Here is a 21,150-nt window from a genome sequence, read left to right on the forward strand (position 1 = left end):
CTCTCCTCTTTCAAAGGTTTTACTCACAACCCAATAAGAGATCTTTTATCTCCTTCCCAATATCCTTCCTATCTTTTTTGTTAACAGAGCAATCTACGCCCCCAGATTCCAATCTCCAAAGTGCTGTGATCTCTGTCATGAACAAATTGGGAACTGTTCGCAAGGCACAGGAAAACAGAGAAAGATGGGCTAAATTCTCATTCTTCTAATGAAATTATGTTTTGTTTTGAGCCGTGCCACACGGCTTGTGGGATCCTAGTTCCCTGACCAGGGATTGAACCTGGGCCCTCAGCAGTGAAAGCCTAGAGTCCTAACCACTGGACTGCCAGGGAATTCCCTGAAATTACGTTTTTTGAAAAAAGGTTTCTGGTGTCCTTGAAGCTCCAAACATAAAGTACTACTGTCTGGGATACTTGCTTTAATGCTGGACTCCTACATCCCAAATGACATTAAGGAATTCCACAAATATGCCCTTTGGTGTAGTGTGGCCCAGACATGCACATTCACTACAAGGCTGACCAATGAGTATTATGACATGGCACCTGTCATCAGGCTAAACCAAAAACGGGAGTCTAAGGATCCCTGAAATTTCCTTCACTAGTTGGTTGCGACTTGAAAAACTAAGGAAAGATTATTCAAACCTTGTATTTGATCACTTGTTTTTGTATTCCAAAATATGCTGACAGAGACTGACACACAGTTCAACATAATGAGTGTTGACAAATGGAGGAACATTCCAGTAATTGATAGACAGGAAATCCTCACTCATCCCATGCCCTTTAGCAGGACTTCCAGTTCACAGGGGTACCATTTTAACCTAGTCAGTTTCCATTACCCCAGTTGGTTTCAAAAATGCTGACACAGAAAAACAGACGGACGACGGGGAGGATAGATGTGAGAGCTGATGCAGTAACACAGAAGGGCATAAACACTTCTTACCATCGAAGGTTCTACAGAGGGCATTTATAAAATATTTAGAAATGTCGCTTCCTTTGCAGATGGGGTAAATCACCTACTGTTCAAAAATAAAAGCAAAACGATCTGGCAACAGTTAAGAAACCTCCAAAGTTCTAAGCGAAGTTTAAACCAATCATGCCCACGGTTAGATGAACAAATTTTAAGTAATTCTACGAAAATCCCTCATTATTTTTTATTTCGCTGTACTAGAATACATTGAGTAATTGAGAATCCAGAAGAAAGTAGGTTATTATGGAAAACATTTCCCTTGGCCCTTAAAATCACTGGGTTTGGGTTATTCACTTAGGAGTTCTACTATAATCAAGTTTTCCATAAGAAGAGAAGTTTTAGCCACTGAAATCTAAGAGATCTTCTTCAATGGTACCCTGTAGAAAGGAAAAAAAAACCAAAAGAAAGAAAAGAAAAAACCCTTTTGTGTTTGAAAAATGATTAGTCTGAAATGAAAGATATTACCCTCCAAAAACAAGAGAAAAGGCTGGCTAGTTCAAGTCAGAAACCCAGGGTAGAGGTTTCCAAGGCCCTTTTATTAGGGGAAGGTTCCCTTTATAGCACAAGACTTCACTATGTATCAGACAATCAGATCAGTTCCTAAAAATTAGGGGGGAAAAAAAAGGAAAAACAAAACACATTCACTTTTTATGTATATATTAAACATAAATTAAAAGAATTTATAAAATGGTCACCTTTCTTACAGAGTAAATGCAGAGTGTATTATGAATGCACCTCCAGGTTTAAGTTGTTTCAGTTGTTTTTGTTTTGTTTTCCAATAATAAATAAATAAAATTGATTGTTAAGTCTTGGATCCACCTGTGCCACAGCAGGGCTCTGAGTCATTACTGGCTCTTCTCCCCTTGTCACTCCTGTGCGCAGCGTTTGGTTGGACCAATTTCACCGGCCCATCAAAGTACTGGCTATCTTTGCGGGGTGGCATCCGCTCATTAATTCGGTCCAGACCTCGGGCTTCTTCAAAACTCCGGATCCTGTGCTGAAGCGAGAACCCTCTGATGGCTACAGAAAAACAGGAAAGGGAGGAGCTCAATTAGACAGTAAAGCGACCAGCTTTAAGTTTCTTAGCATACAGCAACCTCCTAGAGAAAAATACAGAAGGGTGGCTGTGGAGCACATGTCTGGTGAAGGGACTGAGCAATATTTGATTTCAATTAGCCTGGTCTGAAGCTACTGCTTCCTTAAGGCCCAAAGGGCCACGGAAACTGTGAAAGTCATTTTCATAGCTCAATTAATCATAGCAGAAGTAGACCTGACAAAAAGCCCCAATACATTTGAAAGAGTCTCTTATGGGCCAGAAACGTGCTCAGTGAGAGAGAAAAAAGGCAACACTAGAATAACAGAACAAGTTAAGCAGAGTAGCTGCTCTAACACAAACATCACACAGACCACACAAAAAAGTTTGTTTAGAAGGAGAGCTTTTTATCTTGCACAACCAGGAGCTGAACGTAAGTTAAAAGCCATCTAAAAAATAGTTCCTAGATATTTTCTTTCTGATTGAACTTTTGTGTCACCAAGGAAAGGCATTCCCATTGTGAACCATCTTATCTAACAGAACGATTAAATTTATAACACAAGTTTATCGATTCCAATGGTTTTCATCCTCAGAATTCATAGATAATTTGTTACTTAAAATTTGTTTTCATAGAAACAAAGATAATTTAGCTTGACTGACTTAGGGCAAAATCAAACTAACTCCTATCTACTTTTGCCTCCACTTTTGATGTCCTTTGGAATCATTAGATAAAGAGGCTGATGGTTTGAATTTCTGATAATCAAATGGATGCCTCTTGGATATGGAAGGGCTATGAGATTACACCATCTGAACCCCCATGACCAGCTGCTTAAGCTTCAGTCATTGCATTAAAACTGAGAGAGCCCAGAAAGGACTTCAGCTGTGGAGAAGGTCATTTAAATTAATGCAAGTACAGGACACAAAGGAAATACTTTGTGAGCACGCCTAGAGATATCTCTCCCTTTCCTCACTGTTACAGTTCTGGTGATGCAATAATAAAAGATTTCGAATGTTGACAAAGCTTTTAAAACTAGTAGACAGACACATGATCACATCTATCATAGGAATATGGCCATACCTTCCCGGGCCTCTACCGCTTCTACTGTGGCTGTAAGAGGCAGGAGCAGTGGCATGCAAAAATGAAGGCAGAAAAAGAGTGAGTAAACCAACAGCACCGCTGCCAGCACAGACATCCCGGCGTCCCACCTTTAAGCCTATTCCCGTCCCTAATAAAAGTCGACTAGTTAGAGAAGCGACAGGATTACTGCGAAAAACTAAATTGGGGGGAAATATGAGGTGGGGAGAGTTTCTAAGATTGTTCACATTGCGAGTGGCACTAGAGCCTTTCAGCTAATGTCATCCATAGCTAAGACAATGGGGCCAATCAAGCTGACTAGAAGAAACAAAGAGTTACGACGTTTTCCTCATTTTAAATAGCCAGCTGGGGCTTCCCTGGTGGCGCAGTGGTTGAGAACCTGCCTGCCAATGCAGGGGACACGGGTTCGAGCCCTGGTCTGGGAAGATCCCACATGCTGCGGAGCAACTAGGCCCGTGAGCCAAAATTACTGAGCCTGCGCGTCTGGAGCCTGTGCTCCGCAACAAGAGAGGCCACGATAATGAGAGGCCCGCGCAGCGCGATGAAGAGGGGCCCCCACTTGCCGCACCTAGAGAAAGCCCTCGTGTAGAAACAAAGACCCAACACAGTCATAAATAAATTAAAAAAAAAAAAAAAATTTAAATAGCCAGCTGCTAATTTACGTCTTAACATTCACGTATCAAAATATGTCCAGTCAAATCATTTAATATTACAACTGTTCTTTAGTTTGTGATAGTTCAGATGGTATTAGATGAGTAGCTGCTGTGTCCTATTAAAAAAAGTTATTTAAAAGTATTTCTTAATGATTTCAAGCAACTTGTGTGGGGTCCAACTGTCCTTAATGAAAAAGAGTGGCCGTTGAATAACAGACTGGCATTTGGAAGGAGAGAAAAATGGGTTATAAGTGAGGGGTTATTTCTTTTCCGGGGGTGGAGTACTAAGCTGGCAAAGGCAAAAATCTATTCAATTCTGAATACAAATTCATGTACCATCTGGGAGGAGAGACACAGCAGAGGCTGACATTTCCAACCCACATGGCTTCCATTCGCTGTGCAAGAGAGCAGGCCAGTTACTAAGAAGGCCCTCTTCTCCTTCACTTTTGGAAAAGGAAGCTATTTAAAAATTAGTATCAACAGGTAAACTTTCTTGCATCTTCTTTTTGAGAGAGTAAAAGCGCTAACATATGAAAAGGTTACCAGTTGTAGCAAGAAAGATCTTATTAGGAGAACCCTGTTAGTTCCTCCAATACTAATTTTTTAAAAGAAGGCAGGGAAGAATAATGAACAGTAACAGTTTGCTGTTCCTGAGGCTTTTTATATCAATCAGAGAGGAGAAACTGGAAGAACTGAAAATTAACTTCCCAAGGCAATGGGGAAAATGGAAACTTGGAATCAACTTATCAACTGCTTACATTTGTCAACCATGTGTTGGCATGTGTTAAAGCAATGTCACACCCTCTCAAATCTCCTCGCATAGAACAAACAAACTTTCACAAGAAAATTATAGTGCCTTCAAACAGTACATCACAAAAGCAACTGTTAAGAAGTGGGAGAACAAAGCTTTACCTGAAATTGTATACACAGTGTTGGTTTAATTAGAATTTAAAAGCTATGTCTGTGGCAAAATGTGTACTAGTATCACATTGTTTTGGGTCCTCCTAGAATTGCTTTTTGCATTGGGTATTAAGATAGCCTGCACTGAAGGACATTCCTTATAAGAAACAGTCATATAAAACTGAGAAACTGTTTTTTTTTTTTCTTTACTGAAATATACTTTTCTTTACTGAATGAGATTTCTCTACTGAAATATAATTCACATAACCATAAAATTCACTTGTTCAAAGTGTATAATTCAATGATTTTAAGAGTTGTGCAGCCATTACCACAATCTATGGTTAGAACATTTTCATCACCCCCCAAAACCCCGTTTCCCTCCCTCATCCCTTCCCCTAACTTTACAGTCAACCACTAAAGTACTTTCCGTCTCTACAGATTTGCCTGTTCTAGACATTTCGCATAAGTGGAATCATATAATATGTGGTTTTAGTGACTGGCTTCTTTCACTTAGCATAATGTTTTCAAGGTTTATTCATGTTGAGGATTGTATCAGTACATAATTCCTTTTTATGACTGAATAGTATTCCATTGTATGAATATACCACATTTTGTTTATCCATTCATCAGGTGATAGACATTTGCGTTGTTTCCACTTATTGGCTATTACAGAGCATGTTACCATGAACATTTGTGTACAAGTTTTTGTGTGGCTATGTTTTCATTTCTCTGGGTATGTAACTAGGAGTGTAACTGCTGGGTCATATGATTAACTGTATGTTTACTCATCTAAGAAACTGCCAGATTGGTTTCCAATGTGCTGCTCCATTTTACATCCCCACCAGCAGTGTATGACGGTCCTAATTTCTCTCCATTCTCACCAACACTTGTTTCTATCTGCCTTTTTGATTACAACTATCCAGTGGGCTTAAAGTGGTATCTCATTGTGGTTAATGTCTAATGATGTGGAACGTCTTTTCACATGCTTATTGGCCATTTGTATGTCTTCTTTGGAAAAATGTCTATTCAATTTTTTACCCATTTTAATTGGGTTATTTGCCTTTTTATTATTCAGTTCCAAGAATTCTTTACAGTTTCTAGATACTAGTCTCTTATCAGATGTATGCTTTGTAAATATTTTCACCCATGCTGTGGGTTGTGTTTTCACTTTCTTGATGGTTCCATTTTCAGCACAAAACTTTTAAAACTTTTGATGGAGTCCAATTTATAACTGACCTGTTTTTTATCTTATGGTCTTTCCTCTTTATTTTGGCTACTAGGAAACTTGGAGTCAAATTTGTGACTATTGGCTTTCACTGGTTTGTTTTCCTTTGTGCTCCAATTTCCAAGCATATTTATTTCCCTTCACTGTGTTAGATGTATACTGTAACTTACTCAAATCCCCCTTGTTCCAAGGTATAATGGGTATACCTTGGTATAATACCTTGTTCCAAGGTATAATGGGTATACCAAGGTATAATAAGGGTATAAATGAATGTAGGCTATAAGGCCATATAGGATGGGATATTGTTGGTTGAAGGCTCTCCAAGTAAAGTTACATGAACAATAAAAGATCTTTTCCAGCTAATGCTCCAGTTTGCTAGTGAACCTGTGGAACTGAGACTCTGATGAGAAAATGACAAATAAACTCAGTTCTTGTCAATCAATAAGAGAGAATAAGAAGCTCTAAAAAGTTGGCTGAAGATAGACCAAGGATTATAAACAACAAATCTCCAAATAACACATCCATAAAATTCTCTTTGCTACTTATCCCAGATTTGCAGATTTACTCTTTCAAATCAAGGTCTAGAAAAATTTCATTCAGATTAAAACAACAACTTTGTGAATCAGCAAATTTCCAAAACTTTTCAAGAAAGGATGTATAGGATGTTCCTTTTTTTCTTTACCCATATTACTACCCATTAACTCTAAAATGCTTTGTCAGAGCTGCTCTCAGAATATTTCACATGACTAACAAGCAAAGTAATGACAAAAGTATTTTGCTTACAAGAAACTGCACATCTGAGAGGAAAAATTCAATCTGAAACAGTTTACTGATTCTTCCTATGAAACTACAGAAGTTAAGAAAATTAATTCTATACTTCCAAGGAGAAAATGTTCACTATTCCTTATAAATAACTAAACTCTAATATTTCAGTATTCAATTTGAAAGAGAAGGAGGAAATCAATCCTATAAAAAGAAGAGGGGGAAAGGGGGCTGTTCCTATTAATCAATAGCCCTGGAATGTTCACAAAATGCAAAGAATTCCTATAAGAGGCAGGGTGACAAGGAAAAGAAAAACTTAAGTAGAAGCAATTCAAAAAACAAGGGGGCCAAAAAAGCAGTGAAACTCTACTTTAAGTTGTTAATGCTTCAACTCCAGTTTTCATGCCTAGAATTAGTCATCCAATGATTTGATCTCACATTTCTTCCCCTTGCTTGACCAGATCTGTTTATTCTGACAAATATCAACCTTTTCATTCCTGGGTTCCATAAAGCCCTCTCCTTAAAGTCAATGCCCACGTAATTTTCAGAACTGACACTCTGGTTGAAGAGGTGACTGAGGCACTGTTGTAGGATATGGTGTGCAGGCAAAGAGGCAAACTCCCTTTCTGATTGAGAAACTCTAACCCCCCAAAATTAAGGTATAAAACACACAAGTGAGGCATATGATGTGCATAAATCTGAAGTGTACTGCTTAATACATTTTTATATATGCATGCACTTGTGTAACTACCACCTAGATAGTGATATAGAACTTTCCCACTACTCCAGAAGTCCCCTGTGCTCTTCTGGGTCCATATGCTCCCACCAGAGGACGTGCCATTCTGACTTCTTTTACCATTGATGAGCTTGCCAGTTCCTTTTTTTGTTGTTGTTGCTTGTGTTTCTGAGAACAGAAAGCACAAATACCTATCGAGTGTTTCATTTCAGTGCCTGGGATACGGTGAAGCTCTTTTTTAATAAAAAATTAATTATTTATTTTTGGCTGTGCTGGGTCTTCGTTGCTGTGCGGGGGGCTTTCTCTAGTTGTGGCGAGCGGGGTCTACTCTTCTCTGCAGTGCGCGGGCTTCTCATTGCGGTGGATTCTCTTGTTGCGGAGTACGGACTCTAGGCGCGCGGGCTTCAGTAGTTGCAGCATGCGGCTCAGCAGCTGTGGCTCGCGGGCTTAGCTGCTCCACGGCATGGGGGATCTTCCTGGACCAGGACTCGAAACCATGTCCCCTGCGTTGACAGGCGGGCTTTTAACCACTGTGCCACCAGGGAAGTCCCAGTTCTTTTTTTTTTTTTTTTTTTGAAAACAGAAGAATAATTTATTCCAAAAGATAGCAGAAATAAATTCATCCTAAAAGTATACTTTGGCATAATTCTAGTGGGACAGATCTTCCCTCTGAACATGTTCTCCTATTGACCGCCCCACTGGAGTCTTCCTGTCTTGTAACAGTTCTTAAACACTTTGCTGATTCCCATGCAGTGAGCAGGCAGGAGCCACCTTCACATCCACAGGTTCCATAGAGAGAGTCACACGTGCCCCAGAAGATCAGCATTGTCTCTCTCAGAACAGCGCACAGACGCTTTATGGAGCCTGCACAGCTTAAGTAGGTACATATTCATCAAAGTATAGAAAAGGTGACGGGGAAAAATACTGCATTGTAGAATAAGATGTTCAAATGTGCTGTGAATGTTTAAGGCAGCTGATGGCCAAAATAGGCGAGTCAAGGAAGGTGGTCTAGGTGTGGAGGTGATTTAACATCTCTTCATGACTAGAGATAACCGCAAACTGAACAGGTCACCGACAAGGTGATGATAACTCCCAGCTGGGACCCTCAGGGATGAACCAGGGCCCCAAGAAGCTGACGAAGCCCCAGAACACGCGCATCATAATGAGAGGCACCGCGAGGCCCATATACGCCACGGCTGCTGCCCCGCCGCCTCACTTTGATCCCACCCAGAAATGTTAGTCTGCCTGTTCTTGCACATCATATAAATCAGACAGTCTGTGCTCTTCTCGGTGTAGTTTTTTTAGTTTACCATGATGTCTGTGAGATTCAACCATGTTTTTGCATGTATTCATAATGTTATTTTTTATTGCTGAGTAAATTCCATTGTATAAATATAACACAATTTATCTATTCTATTATTGATGGACATTTGGTTGTTTCCCATTTTGGACTATTATGAGTAAAGCTAAGGTGAGCATTCTTATGCACATCCTTCGGTGGACATATGCACTAATTTCTCTTTGATAGAAACCAGGCATGGGGGCTTCCCTGGTGGCACAGTGGTTAAGAATCTGTCTGCCAATGCAGGGGACATGGGCTCGAGCCCTGGTCCGGGAAGATCCCATATGCCACGGAGCAACTGGGCTTGTGAGCCACAATTACTGAGCCCGCGCGCCTAGAGCCCGTGGTCCACAACAAGAGAAGCCACTGCAATGAGAAACCCGTGCACCGCAATGAAGAGTAGCCCCCGCTCGCCGCAACTAGAGAAAGCCTGCGCGCAGCAACAAAGACCCAACGCAGCCAAAAATAAAATAAACTAAACAAAAAAAAACAGGCATGGAATTGCTGGGTTGTAGGGCAGACATATGTTTTGCGTTATTGCCCAACAGTTTTCCAAAGTGGTTGAACCAATTTACAAACCCACCAGCAATGTATCTAGTTTTAGTTCTCCACAAACTCATCAACACTTGGTATTGTCACACTTTTAAATTTTAGCCATTCTAGAGAATATGTAGTGGTATCTCACTGTGGTTTTATATCCATTTCCCAGATGAGTAACTATTTTAAGCACCTTTTCATATGCTTTTTGGCCATTTTAATACCCTCTTTTGTGAAGTGTCTGTTAAAATCTTTTGACCATTAAAAAAATTTGGTTGTTTTGTGTTTTTCTTATTGAGTTGTACTTTTTTTTTGCCACAGTGTGCGGCATGCGGGATCTTAGTTCCCCGACCAGGGATCGAACCCGTGCCCCTTGTGATGGAAGCGTGGAGTCTTAACCACTGGACCACCAGGGAGTCCCTGAGTTGTAGTTCTTTATAGACTCTGAATATAAGTCCTTTGTCAGACATATGTACTGCAAAAATCTTCTCCCAGTTTATGGTTTGTCTTTTTCCTTTCTTAATCATGAATTTCTGTGAATACACGTTCTTAATTTTCATGAAAGTCATTAATTCAATTTTTCTTTTAAGGTTAGTATGTTTTGTGTCATATTTAAGGACTCTTTATCTACCCCAATGCCTAGTTTCCATACTTTCTTCTGGGAGTTTTACTGTTTTAGATTTTACATTTAAGTTATAATTCATTTTGATTTAGTTTTTGTGTACGGAGATCCATTTTCCCCCAGAGATAGATATCCAATTGCTTTAGTACCGTTTATTGAAAGAAGCCCTAAGTTTCAATTTGACATTGACTGCTAGGTAACGGGAGCACACCTTCCACGAAAGGAGCATTTCTCATACTCACCTGTCTCAATAGTCTGCTTTCCTCCTGAGAGTACACCCAAAGGAAGCGTACCTGTAGGAGTCAGGCCCTTGAGAGTCAGCACACTCTCACTCTCTTCCCTGCAAAGGAAGATCAAAGCCCTGGGTTAATGCTAGGGTGTCTACCACTCATTACCTACAAAGATACTTGAAAGGAGTTAAGAAAAGGTGCGCAGAGATGGAGGATAGGTTCTCCTTCTCCCTACCCCTTCCCTGACCCAAAGAAAGGGATGTTTTCTGTAAATATTCCAATTAACAACAATTAGCCAGGTCTTGCTTTTCAATTAAAGCCATTTAATAGTCAGGTGCTGTTCTAATGTTTTCCATATAGTACCCCAGATAATCCTCCAAAGAACCTTGTAAGGCAGATCTGCTATTCTCACTCTTTTACAGACCAGGACAATGAGGCACAAGACCACACAGCTGAGAAGATGCAGAGCCAGGGTCTGAACACAGGCGACCTGGCCCCAGAGCCCACACTAAATCACTGCACTCACTGTGCTGTATCTAAGCTCGTACCAAATAAATGTTTGCCAGGCATTTCTAGGCACTTCAACATGTAGGTCTGATGCAAACTGTACTCAACCCAGAGACCGAACTCCAATTCTAAAAACACTGTTCTGAAATCAACTTCTAAGTTACTCTCAAAATGCTTTTATCCCACACTGTAATGACAGAGTTATCCTTACCGAAGAATTGAAAAGACCCGTGCCATCTTCCCAATGGCTCTGATTTTATTCTTGATGATCTCCTTTCGAACTGTAGTGCCTCCTTAGAGAATACAAAGAATAAGTGAGTTAAAGGAATATGTTAACAGGTTAGTTTTAAAAAATGCAGGATGAAGCGTCTTTCTAAGTTAAATAAATTGTTTTTAAAAAAGAAATCAAGGCCTAAGTTTGTTTAAACAAACCAAAGTCCCAGGAAGTTGTAAGGAGCAAGAGAAAAAAAATAATAACCCAGAAGAGAGAAAAAAAAAGATGATGTAAAAAATGGAGGGGCCACAAAAAAGACAGACTGAGTGGATCTATGAGGTAGGAACTTATTTGTGGTTTTGAAATGTAGAACACAGGGAAGAATGAAATACACACATATAAACAAAGACAGTTGCTACAGCAAAGATCTCTTTTGAGAATGCTGTGGGCCACCTCAGGATGCAGGGTTTGGCCTGCCAAATGGCAAGTGATGACTTGAGCAGTTGTCTTCTGCATGTAAACACAACACACAGCTAGCTCTCCTGAACTTAGTGAGAGCTGCTTTCATTTTAAAATCCTCACTTACAAACTGGTGAGTTATTTCCTACCATAGACAACTGTGCAGTATAAATTACGATGATGGGTAAGGTATTTTATAAAGCAACACCAAAAAAGTTAACGTTAAGACTTTATAGCCTTTTCTCATCCAAGATTTAGGAAACAGCTCACACATGAGAAGCCAATGTCCAGGCATGCATCAGGTGACCGCATTCAAACGTCAGAAACTAAGAAATGTGGCCTCTCCTTCCTCGCCCCCCAGCTCTAAATATCCTGCAGGATCATACAGCAGGGTTCAGAGGAAACATATACATTGAAACAGAAAGGGAGGATGGAGGGCCTGTCTGAAATTATTCAACTACAACTAAAAAAGTCTAATTAATAGATTGTGGTGGGACAGACAGCAAGTAGTAAGCTCATAGCACATTTTGGTCAGATACCTTTCTGATAGCTTGAAATGTAGTGATCTTCAGGGAGAAGAGACACCAAGAAACAAGGAGATGAAAATAGAAATATGGGAAGAGAAATTTAAGTTTGCATGGAAGAGAGAAAAGAAAAAATCAAAGCAAAATGCAATGAGAGAAGCAGGCTTTTATCTTTATCAGCTCAGAAGAGATATCCTTGGTATCATGATAGAATATTAAATTACAGATTTCTTGCCAGGAGTTTTTCTATTTCTTAAAAGTTTTACATTAATTCACATCTATTATTTTCCAACATACTCTATCCCCATAGATCATGAAAATAAAATTAGACAAAGAAAAAGATACTATTTGTGGAACAAATAATGCTGAAAACAATGAATAAAAACAAAGGACAGAATGAACAGCTTACAAATCTCTTAATAAGAGCATCATGTTTTTATATAATGGATTCAATATCTTCTCATATCTTTCTAGAGATATTACAGTTTTTCCATTTTTAAGTTTTATATTTTCTTCAGAATCTCAAGTTCATTTGAGTTGCTTTTTGCTGTTTTTGTTGTTGTCTCTCTTAGAGACTTTCCCGAGGAGTCCTATAATCCTTGGTGCCTGCTCCTCATTAAGAATGAGGAACTAGAAAGCTTTCAGAGTTGGTAGGTGGGCTGCTGACTTGGAGCTTTACATACACAGAATGACCAGGGTGGGTCTTTGTTAGGGAATTCTCTGTATCAGTACTGAGGATGCATATGGTCACTTAATTCACCTGTTTTTGGCAAAGTATCGATGCCCTCAGTTGTATCCTGGTCCAGAAATTCTTTGGTTTACGCTTTTTAGAGGTTAGCCTCCAGTCTTGGAGAAGAGGCAGCTAGGACTTTAGCTGCCTTTCAAACAGCTTTTACCTACTCATTTTAGCTCAGCCCCCATCTCCCTCCTCCCCTCAACTCAAGGTCCCCAATTCTAGCAACTGGTGTAGGCTACCAATTCCTTTGCTTTTTGAGGATTCTGTACTGGAACTCGGTATTCCCCATTACTAAACCGGGCTTTAGCTTTCTTGAATCAGCCAAGTCAGTAATACTAATTCATTTGTTTTCCAGCTTCCAAAATCCCTACAGAAATCTCCACATTTTTGTAGGCTTATAAATTTGTAAAAATCTCTTTTATCGTGAAGTATGATAAACATACAGAAAAGTACACAAAACAAATGTATAACTCAATGATTTATTAAAAGCAAATGGCCATATAACCAGTCAGGACAATAAACAGAACCCTGCCAGCACCCCAGATTCCCCACCTTGGGCACTTCCTAATAATTAGAGTCTCCCTCTTCCCAAAGAAAATCATTCTCTTGACTTCTACTGAAATCACTTTCTTGCTCTTCTTTATAGTTTTATCATTTAAGCATGTATCCACAAGTACAAGTTTTAATTTTTTTTTAATTTTATGTAATTGGAACAATCAAATAATGTATTTTTGTGTCTGGCTTCTTTTGCTCAACATTATGTTTGTAAGACGCATCCATGTTTTCCCTGTTCCTGTAGTTCACTGTCATTATTGTATACAATTCCACTATATGAATATGCCACAACTTATTTATCCTTTCTACTGTCAGTGGTCATTTGGGCTGATTCCAATTTTTGGCTATGTTGAATTCAGCTGCTGTGAATATTCCAGTGCATTTCTCTTTGCTGCACATATTTCTCTTAAGTACATTCCTATAATTAGAATGCTCAGTTATAGGGTATGTATATGTTCAACTCTGGGTAACAGTTTAGCATTATCTACTAAAGTGGATGTACCAATTTACACTTCAATATATGAGCATTCCTGTTGCTACACATTCTGGCCAACACTTGATGTTATTCATCTTCACTTTTAGCCAATTTGGTAGGTGTGTAGAATCATCCATTGTGGTTTTAATTTGCACTTTCATGATGACTAATGTGGTTGAATAACTTTTCATATTTTTACTGGCCATTTGGATATCCTTATTTGTGAAGTGCTCATTCAAGTCTCATCTCACTGATCTGTAGTTCTTTATATATTCTGCATGAGCCATTTTTTGGTTATGTAGCAAATATCCTCTCCCACTCTGTAGCTTGTCTTTTCACACTCTTTTTTAAAATTTTAATCTAATTTTATTTATTTTTTTCCATCCCGCCACATGCGGGGTCTTAGTTTCCTGACCAGGGATCGAACCCGTGCCCCCTGCAATGGAAGCACAGAGTCTTAACCACTGGACTGCCACGGAAGTCCCTTCACACTCTTTAAATAGAGTCTTTTGATAAATACAAGTTCTACTTTTTTAATGTAGTCCAATAGTTTCCTGTATCGTTAGTGCTTTTTGTGTCCTGTTCAAGAAATTTTCCTCTATCTCAAGGTCATGAACACATTCTATATTATAAATACTAGAAGCTTTATTGTTTTGCCTATCATATTTGAATGTATTAATCCATCTGGAATTTATTTTTGTTTGGAATATGATAGGGGTCAGGTTTAGATATCCCCAAACCATACCAATACCATCATTTTCCTATTACTCTGCAGTGCCACCTCTAGTGTAAATCAAGTGTCCGTATATATGTGGATCTATTTCTGGATTCTCTGTTCTGTTTCATTGCTTGTCTGTACTTGCACTAACAATTCTAGTTAATTTAGCTTTGTAATAAATCTTGATATCCTATAGAACAAGTTCTCTCACCTTATGTTTCTGTAAGACTTTAACTATTTCCATGTGAATTTCAGAAACTATCCTTAGTATTTCCATATAAGTTTTAGGGTCAAATTGTCTGTTAATATTTGACTTTGTATTGAATCTGTAGATCAATTTGGGAATAACATATCTTTATAATATTGTCTTCCAATAATCTATGAACATGTTATTTCTTTCTACTTATTTAGATGTCCTTTAATTTTTCTAATAATGTTTTACAGTTTGTTGCTTAGAGGTATCACACATCATCTGTTAGATTTATTGTTAGGAATGGCATTGTCAATGGCATCTTTTTAAAAATTTCATTTTGTTTGTTGCTGGTAAATAGAAATACAAATGATTTTTGCTTTTTGACTTTGTATCCAGCAGCTCTGTTGCATCTGCTTATTGATTCACATAAATATCTATAGACTCTTTTAAATTTCCTCTATACACCATCATATTGTCTATAAATGATGATCGTTTTGTTTCTTCCTTCCCAATCTTTATACCTTGCATTTCTTTTTCTTGCCTTATTGTACTGGCTATAACTTCTAATATGATATTGTAAAGAAGTATGGATAGCTGGCATGTTTGTCTATTCCCAGTCACTAAGGAAAGCTTTCAATATTTCACATATGATGTTCGTTATAGATTTTCACAGATATGTTTGTTTGTCAGATTAAAGAATTCCTTTCTAAGCCTAGTTTAAGAGATCTACTGTAAATGAAACATGAATCTTATCCAATGCTGTTTCTACATCTGATGAGGTAATGATTTTTCTCCATTTTTTTCTTAATGTAGTGAATTATACTGATTGACTGAGTTTTTAAATAAAATTTTTTTATTTTAGAATAGTTTTAGATGTATAGAAACGTTAAGATAGCATAGAGAACTCCCTAGTACCCTCTCCCAGTTTCCACTATTATTAATATCTTACATTAGTATATGCTGAATGAATTTTGAATGTTAAATCTTCAAACATTTTATTTGAGTAAGTTATATTCTTCTAGAAATCTACCCATATCATCTAAGTTTTAAATTATACTGGTATAAATTTATTCTTGTTATTTTTCTTAATATCTATAGGATTTATAGTGATGTCTCCTTTTTCAGTTCTGTCATTGGTTATTTTTGTCTTATCTTTTTTACTTCATAAGTCTTGCCAGGGATTTATCAATTTTATTAGTCTCTTGAAAAGAGTACATTCTGGTTTTACTGCTCCTCTATACTATATTTTATTTATTTATTTATTTTTGGGGGCTGCACCGCACAGCTTGTGGGATCTTAGTTCCCCGACCAGGGATCGAACCTGGGCCCTCAGCTGTGAAAGCGTGGAGTCCTAACCACTGGACCACCAGGGAATTCCCTATATTTTATTTTCTGTTTTCTTATGCTGCTCTTAACGTTTTATTTCATTCCACCTCCCTTCTTTAGGTTTAATGTGCTATCCATTTTTTTTTCCCTTAACTTCCTGAGATAGATGTTGATTTTTCACCTTTCTTCTTTTCCAATTTATGCATTTTAAGGCTATAAATTTTCCTCTATGCATGGCTTTAGATGCATCCCTCAAGTTTTGTTGTTCTATTTTTTTCTTTCAATTTATAGCATTTTGTATTTAAGCACTGATTTTACAAAATGTGGTACAAAGGTGAACTAAATTTACAACTTAATTTGTTCATGTAAATTGCCTTCAAAATACATGGCAGCTAAGATGTGTATAAAATTTTACATACATTTGGAAGAAATCACATAGAAACAGTTGCTTTTTCAACAAACTTGGTTAGTTTCACATCCCTTTTGGTCAGTCCCCCACAGACATGTGAGGTGAGGGGCGTATGGACCTTGGTGTACACACTGAACCATTCTGGGTGATGATTCATCTTCTCTGCTTGTAGAGTAACTTGAGACATAAAGCCAGATGCCTGATTACAATATTTGAAAGAGAACTCCTTGTAGATGGCACCTCTCTCACTTAATTCTGACCATCCTGCTGCTTTAAGGTCAAGTATAACTCGGTTCCTCTCCTCTGCTGTCAACCAGTGAACATCTGCTGAGGTTCTGGTTCCAGCCCCAAACCCAGGCCTGCCTGGTGCACTGCCTGCCCTCAAGTTTTAATATGTACTGCTTTTTATTTTCATTCAGTTCAAAATATTTTGAAATTTTCATTGGGATATATGACCCATGGGTATTTCATTTCACTTCATTTCATTTTATTTTATTTTAATTTTTGGCTGCTCCATGTGGCATGCAGGATCTTAGTTCCCCGACCAGGGATTGAACCCGCATCCTCAGCAGTGAAAGCGTGAAGTCCTAACTACTGGGCTGCCAGGGAATTCCCCATCTTATTTTTGTTTTAGCGTTTATTTCATGTTAATATTAATCTATCTACAACAGCTTTTCTTTGGTTAGTATTTGGACTATATATTTATTCTCCTTTTACTTTCAAATTTTCTGTATCTTTATGTTTTAGATCTGTCTCTTATAAACCATCATAAAATGTTTTTTAAAAAATCTTACCTGACAATCTGTCTTTTATTCATTTACATTTAATGAAGTTGCTGATAAATTTATCAACATAATTTATTCTATTTGTCCTAGTGTTATAGGTACCTTCCCTCCTTTCTTGCCTTCTAGGTTATTTTTTTTATCATGCCATTTTTTCTATAACTTAAAGGTTACATACTTTTTAAAAAGCCCTCCTTTCTTGAAAATTACTCTTACACCATGCATCTCTTACTTATCAAAGTATAATGTTAACAGGTACTTTTCTCCTCTCCCCAGATAATATAGCGTCCTCACACACTTTAACTCCATCCCACTGCCGACTATTATTGTCATATATTTTAATTCTGTCTTTTAAATCCAACAAAAATTATTATTGTTTAATAAGGTCTAAATTCACTTGATTTACCCACATATTTTCTACTATTTGTACTCTTCATTTCTTCCTGACTCTCCAAGCTTCCGTCTGGTATTTTCCTTCTGTTTGAATAATATTCTTTAGAATTTCATTTAGTGTGGGTCTCCTGGTAATTCTCTTAGTACCTTTTTTAAAGGGAGGAATAGCTGAAAAATGCTTATTTCTTCTTCATTTTTGAAGGGTATTTCTGCTAGGTATAGAATTCTAGATGTACCAATTATTATCTTTCAGTGCTTTGAATATGTCATTCCATGGTTTCCTGCTTCCATTGTTTCCACTGAGAATCTACTGTCAGTTTAATTGTTCTCTTTTGAAAGTAATCGATTTTTTTCCTGGCTGCTTTAAGATTTTTTTCTTTGTCTTTCATCTGAAGCACTTTTACTATGATGTGCTTAGATAGTGCTTTCTTTGTATTCATTCTGCTTTGGTTTGGGGGACTTCTTCAATCTGTGGCTTAATTTGTCAGTTTTAGAAAAATTTCAATCCATTATCTCTTCAAATACTGGTTCTACCCCATTCTCTGTCTCTTCTCTAGGATTCCAAACACACAGGTGATATCTATTCACTATATCCTCATGTCACTTATACTTTTTGGGGTATTTTATTTCTTCTCTTCGTGATTTAGTCTAGGTTGTTTCTTCTGACCTATATTCTAGTTCATTTATTCTTTGTTTAGCTTTACTGAATCTGCTGTTAATTCATCTGCTGTGTTTTTTATTTTTCATTCCTAGAATTTTATTTTTGTGCTTTATCAACTCTGCTACATCCCTTTTTATAATTCACAGTTCTCTGCCAAAATTTTTAATCTAGTCTTTTATGTTCTTGAACAGTTAGCATTGTTTTATTTTTTAGAATAGTTATTTTAAAGTTTGGTCTGATAAAGCCAGTGTCTGGAGAACCTGAGGGTCTGTTTTTATTTTTTGCTCTTTCGGCTGGTTCTCATTCATTTTGTTATGTCTCCTCATATGCCTAGTTATTTTTGGTTGTGAGCCATGTATTATATTTGAAAGACAGTTTGCAGTAGTTTAAAGTTCTACATAATGTTATCTTAGCCTAAAGAGGTTTGCTTTTGCCAGATGCTTGGGACTACCTTATTTAAATTTCAGAGATTGAAATGACTTGAAGACAGGCTGTAGTCCCTTCCAGGGCATTCTATTTCCAGTTCATCTTTACTCTTACATAGATGCAACCTTTGGGGGTCCCAAACCAATGAGCAGAAGCTTACCAGCACTCAACTCATCTTTGGCAAGTCATGAACCCCAACTTTTTTTAGCTTCTATCAAGAGGGCTGGTCAACCTCTCAGCCCCCTCTTTTGATATTCATGAATGTCTTTAGGAGAAAATTGGTCCCACACGTAACCAAATGTCTTACCTCTCTGGATTTATGCCTTTTTCCAGATCTCTACTTGGTAATTCTTTATTACTTTCTTAGTTTTCTGAATGCCTTTGAAGCAACTTTTTAAAATATTTTGTCTAGCTTTTCTAGTTGTCTTAAGAGTCAGGATTGATTTAAACTATCTGTCTGGCATTACTAAAGTGAAAATCCTTAGTTTATATCACTTAGATAAAACCAAAATTGTACTGTAGTTTTAGTGTGGTTTCAGGAAGGAATGGAACTAGAAGTGTGTTCACTAAGTGTTCACTAAGTGTGTTCACTAAGTGTTCACTTAACCTAAAGGTTATTCTTCATTTCCTTTCAGAAAAAAAGTTTTAAAATCCTATATCAGCTTATACCCACACACCTTGTAAAAAATGGGAATAAGAGGATTCTATCCATTTACTTTTGTACTTAACATCTAATACACTTTCCATAGCAGCACCAACAGCTCTACTCCATTCTTTTATTTTTTTAATAGTTGTACTTCATACCACAAATATTTACCTACTATGCTCATTGCACTATACTTGGCTTTAAGGTGATAATGGTAAGCAAGAACGAATTTTATCCCAGCACTCAGGGAATTTACTGTTGAGTGACTTAACAGTATTAAGTCACTTATTAAATACATTAATATATTAATCTTGTAACAGTATAAATAAATGTAAAATTGCAACTCTATCAAATGCTAAGAAGTTAGCACCATTGATATGAGAGCATGACAGGGGTGTTGTATCTAGTCAGGGAGATCAGAAATATCTTCCATGACGAAGTTACAATAAGCTGAATAGGAACTAACTAGAAGAGAAGGGGAGAAGAAAGGAGGCTTACAGAAGGGAAATAATATTCCATGTGGAGAATCTATCATATGGATATATCGTGATTGATTTACCCAGGTCTCCACTGAGGGATATTTAGATTGTTTGACTCTTTTGCTACTACAGATGATACTTCAATAAATATATCCATATATAACTTTGGGCATAATTTAGTAAGCATGTCCTTATGATAATCAAGGATACATACACACAATAGAGTTAATACATACAATAGAGTTCACAATAATTTCCATTTCCACTTAGATTTAAATAAAAAATTTACTAGATGTATTTCTTACATATTTCATCCTTTCCTAACTTAAATTCTTTGTTTTAATTTTCACTTGGCTGCACTATTTTCTCAAGAACTGGTTCCCTGCAGTGATCTCCTATCCCATTCATAAAGGCAAACACAAGCTATGCTCCATCTGCTCTGCACCTTCAATGTGGAATCTGAAGCATAAGTACGTATAGGACTCTCGTCTATATTCTCAAAGTAAGCTAGGCTTTCTCCACTATGTACATAGCTCATCCTCACAGCTGAGTGAATCACCTTAGCATAAGCTTGGGGAGAATGAGACGGTCAGAGGTTTGTGCTAAGGTGCTACCATCTCTCCAGAATCTTCTGCATTCTCAGATAAGTTAGGACCTATCTTTAAAATCAAACCTCCTGAAACATATTAGGGAAAAAATACTTGGCTATGTATACCACAAAATGTAACTATATAAATATCTCTCACAGGCCAATAAGAAGAAAAACAAACAAACATGCACGTAACAGTAGAAAAGTGGGCAAAATATATGAATTGACAACTCATAATAAAGAAATAAAAGTGGTCAATAAATACAAGAAAAAAACTTCATTAGTCATCATAAAAATAAATATTTAAGTTAAAAAAACAGCAGACTATAAAAATAATAGTAAATAGTATTGGAGAGAACACTGTGAACTATGCATCACATACACAAAATATAAACTGTTATAGCTTTTCTAGGTCATCTGTATCCAATTTAAAACTGTAAGTACTAATTGACACAAATTTTCAATTTCTAGAAATTTATCCTATGGAAATAATCAAGAAAGTGTTAATTTTCATTTCCTAGTATTGTTTTCCTTTCTTTCATACCACATATCAATACTTGACTCATATGCATTGTTTGTTTGTTTTCCCACCACCAGAATATAAGCTTTTTGAGAGCTTAGGACCTATACAATTGTTGGCACATATAAGGCGTATAATAAACATTGGTTGTTGAACAGAACAGGCAAAGATTTATCTATAAAAAATTTCAAAACTGTGGGGTTTTAAAAGAAAATTGGGAAAAAATCCAATATCCAACAGCAGGGGATTGGATAAAACAAAGAATGACTCACATGGATAACTATGTAACCATTAAAAAGTAGTCTACAAAAAACCCAGGAAATGTTTGTGAAACTATCACATGACTTCATCTTTGTTTAAAAGAAAAAAGGAAAAAAAGACACTAATACAGTATTTATATCAAGATGTTAACAGTGGATATCTATGAGATGGTAGG

At 37.2% G+C, this 21,150-nt stretch overlaps 1 protein-coding gene across 5 annotated transcripts in view; it reads right to left on the reverse strand.

The window, feature by feature from the left end:
- Positions 1–1,136: 1,136 nt before the first annotated feature.
- PPP3CC (protein phosphatase 3 catalytic subunit gamma) overlaps positions 1,137–21,150 on the reverse strand; it is an 89,803-nt gene continuing 69,789 nt past the window's right edge. For 2 of the 5 annotated variants that reach the window (XM_059926925.1, XM_059926930.1), the window contains exons 11-15: positions 11,822–11,848; positions 10,821–10,902; positions 10,115–10,212; positions 3,078–3,107; positions 1,137–1,986 (exon numbers count right to left, since the gene is read on the reverse strand). In XM_059926925.1, coding sequence (XP_059782908.1) covers positions 1,769–1,986; positions 3,078–3,107; positions 10,115–10,212; positions 10,821–10,902; positions 11,822–11,848 — 455 coding nt within the window. In that variant the 3' untranslated portion in view covers positions 1,137–1,768. The remainder of the gene's footprint in view (positions 1,987–3,077; positions 3,108–10,114; positions 10,213–10,820; positions 10,903–11,821; positions 11,849–21,150) is intronic. The other 3 variants (XM_059926926.1, XM_059926928.1, XM_059926929.1) reach the window with 3 other exon arrangements.

This window comes from Balaenoptera ricei, chromosome 6 (assembly GCF_028023285.1).
Source record: "Balaenoptera ricei isolate mBalRic1 chromosome 6, mBalRic1.hap2, whole genome shotgun sequence".
Taxonomy (NCBI): Eukaryota; Metazoa; Chordata; class Mammalia; order Artiodactyla; family Balaenopteridae; genus Balaenoptera; species Balaenoptera ricei.